Source organism: Mirounga leonina, unplaced genomic scaffold (assembly GCF_011800145.1).
Source record: "Mirounga leonina isolate KUSES-001 unplaced genomic scaffold, KU_Mleo_1.0 Mir_93, whole genome shotgun sequence".
Classification (NCBI taxonomy): domain Eukaryota; kingdom Metazoa; phylum Chordata; class Mammalia; order Carnivora; family Phocidae; genus Mirounga; species Mirounga leonina.
This window is the reverse complement of record NW_023270854.1, coordinates 36,664,374-36,677,428: the sequence shown is the minus strand read 5'-3', so window position 1 is coordinate 36,677,428 and position 13,055 is coordinate 36,664,374. Positions and strand designations below refer to the sequence as shown.

Here is a 13,055-nt window from a genome sequence, read left to right as displayed (position 1 = left end):
GTTAGGGCCAGTGGAGGATTCAGGCAAAACAGATGATCCAAAGTTAAGAGGGAAGAAGGCATTAGTACACCAAGATATGGACACTTTACTCTTTTCTTTTTTTTCCCCAGTTGTAAATATCAGTGTAATAGGTATAGACGGGGATAGGGACAGAGAGAACATTTATATATAGGTGGATAGAGAAAATTAAAATGTTAATCGGATGTTACTAGGATTGTGAACTTATGGGTCGCTTTTTGGGTGATTTTTATTTCTAAACTCTATTATTACTTCATAAAGAAAACAGGCAAAGAAACATTTTTAAGAATTTACATAGGGAGCTTGACACTTTGTTCTATTCTCAGCACCTAGTCATGCTACTTCTTTGCCCAAAAATGGTTTCCCATCTCATTCAAAGTGTAAGTCATAGTCCTAACAATGGCTAACCAGGTCTTCCGCGATCTGGCCCCACCCTCCCCCCTTACCCCATTTATTCCCTGGCTTCACCCACTACTTTACCTCATGTTTATTCTGCTTCAGTGACTCTGCCTTCTGTTTCTTGAACAAATCATTGCTCCCACATCAAGCTATTTGCACTTGCTATTCCCATGCATGGAACGGCTTTCCTCCAGTCTCATGGCTTGCTTTCTTATACTTATTCCCATCTTTCCTCAAATTCCACTTTTTTTCCAATTTATTTTCTCCTTACCACTCGTATGACATACAATATGCTTTTCCTTTCTCTGCTGCCGTATGTAGTTTCCACACACAAAAGCCACAGACGTAAACTCTAATAAAGTTTTGAATGTTAGCAACTTCAAATCCACAGGTCTGATAATAAAATCAGGGCCCCAGAGAACCATGTTTGGGGAGGGGCTTCAAGGGCCACATACAGGGGGTGCTTGAGGGGAATGCTCCAAGAGTAATGTTTGGAGGTGGGTACAGCATAGACTTGGCAGTGTAATCCCCAGTCTTGAGCCCTAGATTAATGAATCTGTATGAAGGATGGGAGAGAAACGCCAGGCACGATTGGGCAAAAAGCTTTTCATCCACAGATGTTCCCAACACCAATGTTTAGTTATTGTTGGAATGTAAAATGTTATGTGTATGGTGCAGACAGAGTGGAGTAACAAATGGCAGAAGTTGACAGAGGCCAAGTCATGGAAGGCCATGCTAATTTTATTAACCTATAGTGCATAAAGTGTTAATTCTAGAGTTTAGAATTACAAAGCTTTTCTACAAATAAGAAAATACAAAGAACCTATATTAATCAGGACAGAAACCCAATTCAGTTATTTTAAACAAGAAAGGGACTTTATTGGCTCACAAAACTTTAAAGTTCGGAGGTAGGGCAGGCTTTAGGCACAGCTGGATCTAGGGCCTCCAGAAAAATGACATCAGAACTGAGTTCTCATTCCTTTCTGCTAGCCTCTGAGTTTCTCCTCAGACTCTCTCCACATGATGTAAATTCAGGCTTACACAGTCCTTAGTTCGTGGGATCTCTGTACAGCCTTCTTTCCAATAGTTCCAGCAGAAGTTCTGTTGAGAGCTCTCTTTAGCCTGGCTCAAGTCACATGCCCATTCTTTAATCACTGTGGCTAAGAAGCTGCAGGACTCAGGAAGGCCAGACCTGGTCACCTACTCATCTAAGCCACAGGGAATGGGTTCCCCACAATAAATAAGGATTCTGTTACCAGAGGATGGGGAAAGAGATGCTGAACAACAACAACAAAAAAAACACCCAACAACATAGATCCACACGTAACCCAACAGAAAAGCTATTATAGGTAAAGGACATGAACAAACAATCCATGATAAAAGTGGCCAATAAACATATGAAAATAACCTCAACCTCACCATCAATCAGGGAAATACAAGATGATTTTTTTTCTTTATTGCCCATCAGATAAAAATTAACAAGCGTAGGTAAGGCTATGTGGGGAAATGAGCATTTTCCATACATAGGGTAAAAACAGTTATGAAGACCTTTGGGAAGGCTAAGATGGGTCTATCAGAAAGCACATCCTTGGACCCAACCATCCACCTCATACAACTCCATCCTAAAGAAATTCACACGTTTACAGAAATACATGAAAAAGATGTTTACTTTGGCAGTGTAATAGCAAGAGAAAAAATAAGGGAAAAGTTGAATAATGGGATTTTCATAGTAGTGCATCCTAATCAACCATTAAAGAAATTTAAAGACTGCAGGATTTTTGAGACTAAAGGAAAAAAAAAAAAAAGCAAGCTGAACAATACATATCTATGATCTTATTTATGTAAAAATAGCATTTATTTAGTGTATGTATATTCATATGGAAATGTACGGAAAGGCAACTAGATGGATGGATGTCCAACTGCGGACAGTGGAATGTGACAAGTGCTGGAGAAAAGGGTCTCTTTGCTCTTATACTTGTGTATCATTTAGGTTTTGTGTAACGAGATGGTAGTCATTTATACTTTCATAATTAAATGCAAATGGCCAATAAACATAAAAAAGATGTTCCTTCTTATTAATAAAAAGAAAGACACGTTTTGCCTACCAGATTGGTAAAAATATTTCAGGATTCAGGGTTGGTGGGGGTGGAGGCAATCAGGCACTCTACTGATGGAGTTGTAAATCGGTACCATCTTTTTGGTGATAGTTCTCAAAATGTTAAATGTGCACATTCTCTGACCCGATAAATCTATTTCTTGCTATTTATCCTACAGAAATATCCACACAGGCAGCAAAATAGATGGGTAAGAATGGTAACAATACCTTTATCTATAATAAGAAATTGGAAAGAACTTTTCCGTCAATAAGGGGTTAAATAAATTACAGTATATTCATGCAATGGAGTAGTGAGCAGCTATAAAGAACAGTGTCTTCCTCAAGGTGAGGGGGAGGGGAGGCAAATTTCAGCGCAGTACACGGAAAATGGGGATATGTACCTACCTCATATGGTTGCTGTGAGGATTAAGAGTTAATCCACGGTAAAGCACTTCCAACACTGCCCATGTGCAGCAACCACAGTGTCAACTATTAACACATTTTGCTTAAATATGTATATGCCTAAGTCTGGAAAAATAGCAAACCAAGTAATTATTACTTCTAAGTAATAGTGTGAAAAGGAATGTCCTTTTTCCATTTAACATTTCTGTATTGTAGAAAATTCAAATGAATGGGTTTAATAAGTTTTTAAATTTGTTAACCAGAAAAAGCGTAAAATTTATCAATCAAGGTTTAACAGCCATCACTCACTGCACTGTGAAAAAATAGGTATCCCTGTTAAGTTCCAGAACTAGATTTGAGTTTTAGCTCTAATTGGCCACATGCAAGTCACACAATCTCGGAATCTTTCTTTCCTTGCCTACAAATCTAAGTGAGATAGGTAGAGTGACTAATCCAATGCCTGGCGTGCAGATTATGTCAATACATACACCCCTCCCTTCAATTTACATAAATGTGATCCACATATTGCTAAATTAAATTTTGGGAGTTTAACCTCCAAGAAAACCAGAAGAAAATTCAGCAGTAAGGAGCAAATGCTCAGTAGCTATTGGGCAGTCATTAGCAGTCTGCATGCCAGTAACAATGACTGCTCTTTTACTAACCAAACAGATGGCACTGCTTGGCAACTGACAGATCAGCACCTCATCAGAGGCCAGGCAGCCCCCAGAATTGCTAACTACGATTATCTGTGTGGGTATCAATTAACATCTGGATGAAATAATAAATCACTGAAGAGTTATTTTAAATCAGTTTGTCTAGTGGGGACTTAGCCTACCCAGAGATGGTGAGTACACAGACTGCCCTTTCTTTTCCCATATACCCTAATCCAGTCTTTTTGGGTCCAGCCCATTTTCCCCACAGAGCCTTGCCTTGGCCTCAGAATCCTTTCTAAACAATGCACAGGTATCAGAGCTGACAAGACAAACTCACATTTGCCAACTCTACCATCACTTTCTCTAAGCTCTGACATTATACCAAACATCTTTGGCATTTGTGACAACTGTACCACAGGGAAGCTTCTTTGTATACAGGAAAGATTTAAGATCTAAAAAAAGAGTGAAATTCTAGCAACTGAGAGGTGCCTCCCTTCTTACCTACTCTGATACAAGAATTCTGTCATCTCAGCAGAATTAAAAATATGCCACCTCAAAACCTACTTGGAAAGAAGCCAGTTATAAATAAATAAATCAACTCAAGATCGTTTTATCTTAGAGCGGAGGAGTTTATAGCTTTATTGGACATTGACTTGTTTCCTCTCAGCCACAAAGAGAAAAAGACCCAAACAAAAGTCCCTACATTTTCTTGTATAACTTAAAATACATTATATCATTACTACATATTTATACTTCAATAAATCTTAATCTATAAAGCACATTTCTTATAATTAATTGTTATCAGAAAAATCTATAAACAAGCTCCATTCTGCCTCACTTTTCCACCAGCTGGCCTTGCATTTATTACTATGCTTTTTAACAGGCTCATGCAAATCTCACCTTCCATTTTTAAATTTGATCCAAGCACCAGATGTAACCAAAATCTCTGGAACTATGAAATCTTTTTATTCACATGGGTCATTTTCCACACAATTAATGCCCACTATAAAAAAGCCTTTTCCGTATTCTCTATTTTAACTTCCAGAGTTTTCCACTAAACAGTAAAACCACAGTACTTGGGATTCTCAGCCAAGGAGTATATAATCCTACTACTACAATGTATTACTTTTATACATTTTTAAAAATGTGTTAAGACTTAAAATTTAAAAAAAAAATAGTTCAATCAATTCTGATAGTTAATAAACTAGTTGTTAATAGCCTATTGTTTATTTTTAAATAGAACAATCCATTCAACTTAACATGTAAGTACAACCTCGATGCTACTAGAGATTGATTAGTTTTTTTAAAAGACCCACAAACCTCCAAACTGTGATAAGAGTATCTTGGACTCACCTCTGAAGATTGCTGGAGAGCTGGCTAGCTCTTTGAGCTGAGTCTTCCTTTCCCCCAAACACAACACCCTGGTAAGAGAACTATGGCTCTGGGAATCTCAGAGGTGACCTCCCCCAGGACTGCTCAAACAGAGGGAAGAAGCTAACTCACATGAAACAGCTTTAGACCAAATCCCCAATGATTTACAGTGGAAGAAATAGCTACCTACCTATGGTAGGGTTACAGTACCTAGCACAGTGCCTTGTCGGTAGAAAATGTTTAATAATAAATGCATGGCTGTTTTGTTAGCCTGGTGTGCAACCCTTTTGTACCAAAAGAATAAAATAGCAAACCTGATACTTGTTGCCCACCTGTCATGGATTTTTATGTCCTTAACAAAAAGAAAGGCAAAATAATAAATTAGATCTTCAAGTCTCTTTTTGTTTTCTAAAAGCCAAGACAGACCATTACCCTCATGTTTACATTTGCCCTTCAACACTGCCATTCACTACAAATTCTTCCCTAGCGTTAGAATGTCTACTCTCATAGTTTTAGAAGTGTTTATTGTTCACACTGTCCATTTTCTACTGGTAACACAGGAGAACAGTAATTTCATTAGCGGGATGCCTTCAAATTAGACAGGATAAGCGGTGTTTGAGTTTCCCTGCAGGCAGATAATTACACTGAGATAAATTCTTGATATACTTCAATTCTTGGATCAAAGTATTTATCTTGCCCAATCTAGATGTCCCATTCACTTTTTGATGTTTTATCACCATCACTTATCTGAGTTTTAAGGCTCATTTTACTTTGAGGCTTTTGGTCATCCTTTATCTTCTATTTTCTGAAATGCATATTCAAATTAGGTAAAAAGGAGCAGAAGGGTAAATTTTTTAAAAAATGGTTTCAGTTTTCAAATTTTATAATTCTTATGTAGCCTTTTAAAGTAGAAGGGAATGTATCCTTGCAAAGAACATTTTAATGATCAACACAGAAATAATGTCTGTCTAAAAAGGAAACTTTTAAGGGACAAAGAATCAGGTAGTTCATTATTTGGAAAAATAATAAGAATATAAACATCACATGGAAGATTTAGGAATTAACACCTGAATTAAGTTTAAAATTTCAGTTTCTAGGCAGGTATGACATTGTTTCTTTCAAGATAAAGTAATAGTGGGTGAAGATTTTCTACATTTCCCAGTGGATTTTCTTAACAGTCTATATAGGGAAATAAAACTATTATGTATCATTTCATGTTTTTAATTTTGTCTTCATTTCTGAAGAAAAAGACCTGAGTGCTGATTTTTTTTTGTAATTTCTTAAACTTTCACAACATTCAGAAGTTTCTCTGCATTGTGTCTTCGCTGATGTCTAAAAAGATTTGAGCTCTGACTATAAGATTTCCCACACTGAACGCATTCATAAGGTTTCTCCCCAGTATGGATTCTCTGATGATTAATGAGCCCAGAATTCTGGCTAAAGGCTTTTCCACATTCAAGACATTTGTAAGGTTTTTCTCCAGTATGGACTCTCTGATGTTGCACAAGGATAGAACTTCTGCTGAATGCTTTCCCACATTCAACACATCCATAGGGTTTCTCCCCACTGTGGATTCTTTGATGAAGAATGAGGGCTGAGCCCTGACTGAAGTGTTTTCCACATTCATCACATATATGTTGTTTCTTTCGAGAGGGATTTCTCTTTCTTTCAAATCTGCCCTTGGGGAAACAGGCTTCTCCATACTTAAAAATTTGAGGAACACCTATATTGAGAGTGCCAGGAACTTCATGAGATTCTACTGCTGAAGGAATCTCCTGCTTTGGAGCTAGTGCTCCATTTTCAGTCCTACCATCATCGTCTGAAATAAAGAAAAAATGTAAATATCACTCGTTTCCTATTCTGGAAGGAAAGAGACCTGAAGAAAAATTTAGTAAAAGTGAACTAAAAGTAAACAGCTTGCATACATGTACACACAGCACTCTGAAAAACGGTATTAAGGTTGCCTACTCCAAAAAAGAAAAAACTGAAATGACTGATTATGAGGCTAAGGGAGGTAATGGCATGCTAACATAATGAGGAATTAAAAGGTTATATCTGAATAAAAGTGGTAACATAAGCAAGTGGGCTATACAATACTAGTCAGAAAACAAAGGGCAGAATGATGGCAGAGTCTAAGACCGTTATACAAAGTGATGCAAGCTAGGTCTGGCTGAAACTTCTTAAGAAATATAAAAGTAGCCATTAGGAAATCATTATAATATTCTTTTGCTCTGAGAAAGAAAGAAATCACATCAAAATATAATGGTGTAAATAACAAGCAGTCTGTCAGAAAAATGACTATTTCTGAAATGAGCAAGAGCAGGCAAATCACGGCCAACACTACATTAAAAGCAGAACCCGGAAAATGTCCTAATAAGAAACTGAAGATAGGGGCGCCTGGGTGGCTCGGTCGTTAAGTGTCTGCCTTCGGCTCAGGTCATGGTCCCAGGGTCCTGGGATCAAGCCCCGCATTGGGCTCCCTGCTCAGCAGGAAGTCTGCTTCTCCCTCCCCCACGCCCCCTGCTTGTGTTCCCTCTCTCTCTGTGTCTCTCTCTGTCAAATAAATAAATAAAATCTTAAAAAAAAAAGAAAATGAAGATAAACTGGAGGTATTCTCTGTTAACTCAGGACATGACACATATATTCAACAGGCTCTTGGTAAATGAAAAGTTTTCCTATATATGAAGGTTGCATTACTAGGTATTTGCCATGGTACTTAGAGAAGTTATTATTTCTAAGCCTCAGTTAAATGAGTCCAGTGAAACAAAAGCCTCAATTAATTACCAACATGAGGTACATTACCCACCTGCAGGAAGCAGTATGAACAAGTCTTACTAAGACTTTCCTGAAACTTCAAGCCTTGAAGAGCACAGTTACTAGAGGGTGAGCAACAGCAATTAGAAAAGTGGTAAACAGTGGGCAAGTCTATGATGATTACCAAAGGGATAAAGTCAAGAGAGAAGACTAACAACAAGAGACTGAAGGGTGCAGGGGATCAGTGAGGCCTGGAGACATGAACAAAAGAGAAGCAAGTGTTAAAGTTATGTGGGGACAAATGGCACAGAAAGAAAGAAGTTCCCCAGTGTGGTAAAGACTAGACCCCTGAAATAAGGCTATTTACAAATAAGGGAAGATTATTCTAAAATTCAGGGAGGGGAGAAATCTACCCAAGAAACGTCACCTCCAATGACCAAGGATAGTGGTTCTCGAACTTCATTTCAGAGAAGAATGTCCCATGAAACATGTAAAACTAGAGGCTCTCAGAAGACCTCAGCCCCACCCCACCAGTTCTGGTTCCCTACACTGTCCGCTCAGATGGGAAGAAAACCTGATGAGACCCCATCTGTGGACCCCATGCACATACCAGCATTATCTACAATTACCTCAAGGAAAGATTCCCAAAGCAGTCTCAAACAAATATGAACAAGAACCCAGCAGGTTTAGGAATATACTGGGTTGTATCAAAGTATACTAAGTATATGGTGTCAACTGCCAATATACTGGGAAAGACTAGTTTGAACGACTTATAATCGTGAGCTTTTTATTTTTCTGTACTTAAAGCATATTTTAGCTACAGGACCTATTTCTGTGTAAATACTTGGAAAATGTGAAGAGTTTTATCCAAATATCATTTCTACAAAAGACGCTTCTTAGCAAAAAAAGACTTTTGGTTGAAGAAAAAACAAAAATAACCAAAAATTTAGGAAGACTTCAGTAGTCAGCAACAAAAAGAATGAATTTGAAGAGGCTTCAGGTAAGCTCATTGTGCCAAGAGGATTAGGCAGGAGACTGAAAGGATATGAAACAGATGACAGAGAATACTGCATGCAAAATAAGAGACCTAGGGGCAACTGGGTGGCTCAGTTGGTTAAGTGTCTGCCTTGGGCTCATGTCATGATCCCAGAGTCCTGGAATCAAGCCCTGCATCTGACTCGCTGCTCAGTAGGGAGCCTCCTTCTCCCTCTCCTCCCCGCTGTTGCGCTCTAATAAATAGATAAAATCTTAAATTAAAAAAATAATAATAAGGGACCTAATCGACAAGCGGGTGCTGGCTCAAAATAAGGCAAATGCCAGTCTGAAATGGGCCGGTCTTCAAGAGGTAAAGGGAAGAAAAGGCTAATGATGTTAATATCTAAGAATAAAAGACCTGACTGAGGTCTGCAAACCAACTGTCACAAGAAAAGAATCAAGATCCTACAGTGTGTCTATGTCTACAAAATCAGGTTAAGGTGATTATTCCCTACCCCCTAGTGGGAACAAGCAAAGAGTTCTGGACAAATGGCCCATACTCTCTTTCACCCTCTAGCCCACTTGGAATTTTGGTCCTCACCACAGTGCCTTAGGGAATGGAGCTCCCAGGATGCCCACTTGAGCTGGTTCTCCACAGCATCAAGCTCAGAATTTGGTAATCCCTGAGCTTCTTCTTGAGAAACTATCTCCTCTACCAGAACTTCCCGTTTTCGTCGACGGAGAGAAACCTGGAAAAAAATGAAGTTTGATTCAGGTGAGAAGAAATTTGGTAAGATTTAGAACTAAAAACACACAAGAGAAACCGTAACAACACACATACTGCAAGGTCCTGTATGACGAAGCATAGCTAGAGGGGAACAGTGGGGGGAGGGGCGGGGATAAATATAATTCTAATTTAGTTGAGCAGAATTAACTCAGCAGCTTTGCCTACTGCTATGCCAGTGCTTCTGACCTAGGAGAGTGACACGAGCGGACTCACCGGCTGTCCAGGATCATCGAGCTCACTCTCTAAATCCTCCAGCACTGTCACTGCCTCCTCTCCATTCTCTGGATGATGCTCTCGAACCCAAGTCTGCAATTCCTTGGGTAGGATGGCAACAAACTGCTCCAGCACTACCAGCTCCAAAATTTGTTCTTTTGTGTGTGTCTCTGGCCTGAGCCATAGACGGCAAAGTTCTCGAAGCTGACTCACAGCTTCACGGGGCCCAGGTGAATCCTGGTATCCAAACTGCCTGAATCGCTGTCGGAAAACCTCTGGATCAGGAAGATGGTTCCAAGGGATGCTTGATCCCTCTTCACCATCAGGATCCTCCTCCAACTTCACTCTCAGAATTTTTTCCTCTTCATCTGGAGTTGGGATTATTAGTATTGAATCTTCTTCCACGGACTGTGCAGACATCCTGATTTATAATACTTCAAGAAAAGTCAATCAAGGCAGGATACAGGCCTCAGGGAAATACTCTGTTTTCTTCACAGGCACTCCTGAGGGATAAGAAATTAAAACAAACAAACATAAGTAACCAAATATCCTAAGAATTTGAACATATACTGATAAAGGAAGTAAAACATACTTGTTTTTTTACCGGATTAAAAATTCCAATCAATAACCTACAGCAGAAGTTGGCAAACTACAGCTCACAGCCAAATCTGGCTTGCTGCCCATTTCTGTACAATGCTGTACTAAGAATAGTTTTCACTTTTACATGGTTGCAAAAAATCACAAGAATACTTCATGACATGTGAAAATGGTAAGAATTTTAAAATGTCTGTGTCCATAAATAATTTTATTTGTTCACGGTTCATGCTACAATGGCAGAGTTGAGTCGTTTCAAAAGACACAATATGATCTGAAAAACCTAATATTTACTATCTGGCCCTTTAGAAAAAAAGCTGGCCAATATATGACCTACTAGGTCAACAAATCTTATTTCAATAATTAAAAGAGTCCAAACAAGAACCTGTCTAACTCAGTGTTTTCTAAATGCATTTGACCCTGGAACACATTATTTGCAACTCAGGACTGCTGGTCCTTGACCCACGTAGGTCTTAAAAGTAGGGACTGCTTTTCTGTTATCTGTTTAAAAATTTTTTAACAAAATGCTTTTTAGGAGTTATGTTTTTTAGTAGTTAAGAACGATCTTTTAAATGTTTAAGAACTCCCTGGACTTGGGGCACCTGGGAGGCTCAGTCGTTAAGCGTCTGCCTTTGGCTCAGGTCATGATCCCAGAGTCCTGGGATCCAGCCCCACACTGGGCTCTCTGCTCAGCAGGAAGCCTGCTTCTCCCTCTCCCACTCCTCCTGCTTGTATTCCCTCTCTCCCACGGTCTCTCTCTGTGAAATAAATAAATAAAATCTTAAAAAAAAAAAAAAAAAAAGAACTCCCTGGACTTAAAATATATGTGAAAAAATATCCACCTGCTCAGTAACAGATTAATACTGAAAAAAACCTGGGGCGCCTGGGTGGCTCAGATGGTTAAGCGTCTGCCTTCGGCTCAGGTCATGATCCCAGGGTCCTGGGATCGAGTCCCGCACCAGGCTCTCTGCGCCTTGGGAGCCTGCTTCTCCCTCTGCCTCTCTCTCTCTGTCTCTCATGAATAAATAAATAAAAATCTTAAAAAAAAAAAAATACTGAAAAAAACCTAACCACTAGGTGCCATGCAATGCAAACACTATTCAGTCACCCACTACACCATAACTGCATTTAAATCTATAATGACCGGCATTAATCACGGCAAATTCAATGAAGAAAAGGCACTAGCGTAACACCTTAACTTCTCGCAGAGGCCCAGAGTCATCATCTCACACTGGATGACTCACAGTTTTCCCAGCTTCTACCTTCAGGAAACTTTGTGCTATTTCTGATCCTTTCCTTGTATTTGCACAGTCATGCCCATGCCATTGTTTACAACACACTAGGAATGAGCCATGCAGCTATTCAGTGTATCTATTTAGGGACCAGAATCTGAAAACCAAAGATTTCACACAACTTCCTGTAACCCTAACAAGACTAATTATCAGAAGACACCTTATCAGACAAGTAATGCAGACAGGTTTAATTACTCTGGAGTGTGGCGCCCTTTTAAATAGGGTTTAGCCAACAGATTCGTTAGTTCCTATTGAGGACCCTACCTTATCAAAGGCTCGATCATTCTACAGAAAAGAGATCTTTCTTCCTTTTATGTTCTCTTACAGCAGCCTGCTCGTGGGCCGTCAAGCAGGTGCAAGGAGGGCAGGCCCGCGGTCGCTACAGCGTTTGGGCGGGAAGCCGCGCGTCCCAGGTGATCTCGCCTCACTCCCGCGGAGTTCCCCTGCAAGCCCCGCCCCGCCCCGGCGTCCTCCAGCCCCCCTTCCCTGCACTCCCGCCGGCTGATTTCAGATGACCAAAGGCCACACTGCCCCAACAGCGTCGGGGCTACGGCACTTCCGCCCGCGTCCCGCGGAACTACAAGCCCCGGCAGCCCCTGCGCAAGGCCCGCCCTCTCCCACCTCCGCCCAAAACGAGTCCCAGAACCCTCCGCGAGACGCCAGGCCTCGAAATAGAACAAAACCGGCCGATGGGGGATGGGGAAAGGCGAGGGTCGCGGAGGACACAGGAGATGGAGGACTCTCCGATAGTGCGGAAAGCCTGATCTGGCCTTCCTTCTACACCAACCGCCCCCCAACTACTGGACGCGGAGACCGCGGCCTGTCCTTCGCGCCTCCCGGGAAGCCAAGGCCCCCGCCAAGCTTCTTCGCTGATTCCTGCCAAGAGGTCCGCAGCCTCTTAGCCCAGCGTCCCCCTCACGCCCTTCCCCCCATTCTCGCGCAAACCTCCACCTCAGGATCCGCAGCAGCTTCGCTGTCCAAAGCAGACGCAGAAACGCCGCTCACAAACCGTTTCCCAGAAGCCCCCGGCGCGGACTGCTTCCGGTCTGCGGGTCCCAGGAGGCGGGGAGAGGCGAAGCCCCGCGTTGCCATGGAGATGCACTCCGGGAGGGGGAGGGGCGGCGCGACGACAATGACCGCTTTGAGGCTGCGCTTGGCCTCGCGCCACTCTGGATAGCCCAGAGTTCTGCGTTCCGCTTAAGAGACAGGGAAAAGAAAGAGAATTCTGCCACTAAGGTAGTCTCTACGGTTTCACAAGCCATCTGACAGGCATTATCTCATACGAAGCTCACAGTAACCCTCTGAAAGAAATAATAAAAGCGAGTATTTATGAGTGCTTACTGCATTGTACCAGCCACCCGTATTGTCATTTTCACAACAGGTCTATGATGGTAAGAACTTTTATTATTATCCCCATTTCCCAGGCGAGATAGATAACTGAGGCACAGGTAAATAACTTGCCCAGAGCTCATAACTAGTAAGGGGGAGAAAAGATTTGAAAC

The 13,055-nt window shown here is 41.0% G+C and overlaps 1 protein-coding gene across 3 annotated transcripts; it reads right to left on the bottom strand.

Annotated features, from left to right (window-relative positions):
• Nucleotides 1-1,122: 1,122 nt before the first annotated feature.
• Nucleotides 1,123-12,581, bottom strand: ZNF24 (zinc finger protein 24). 3 transcript variants are annotated; one of them, XM_034995931.1, is made up of 4 exons: nt 12,505-12,581; nt 9,668-10,170; nt 9,269-9,416; nt 1,123-6,757 (listed from the first exon to the last, which is right to left on the bottom strand). In XM_034995931.1, the coding sequence occupies exons 2-4, from the start codon at nt 10,085-10,087 to the stop codon at nt 6,219-6,221; spliced, it is 1,107 nt and encodes a 368-aa protein (XP_034851822.1). In that variant the 5' UTR covers nt 10,088-10,170; nt 12,505-12,581; the 3' UTR covers nt 1,123-6,218. The 3 variants fall into 3 exon arrangements, with proteins under 3 accessions (XP_034851822.1, XP_034851823.1, XP_034851824.1); XM_034995932.1 differs by having other exon boundaries at nt 12,499-12,580; XM_034995933.1 differs by lacking the exon at nt 12,505-12,581 and adding an exon at nt 11,818-12,010.
• Between the last annotated feature and the right edge of the window lie 474 nt (nt 12,582-13,055).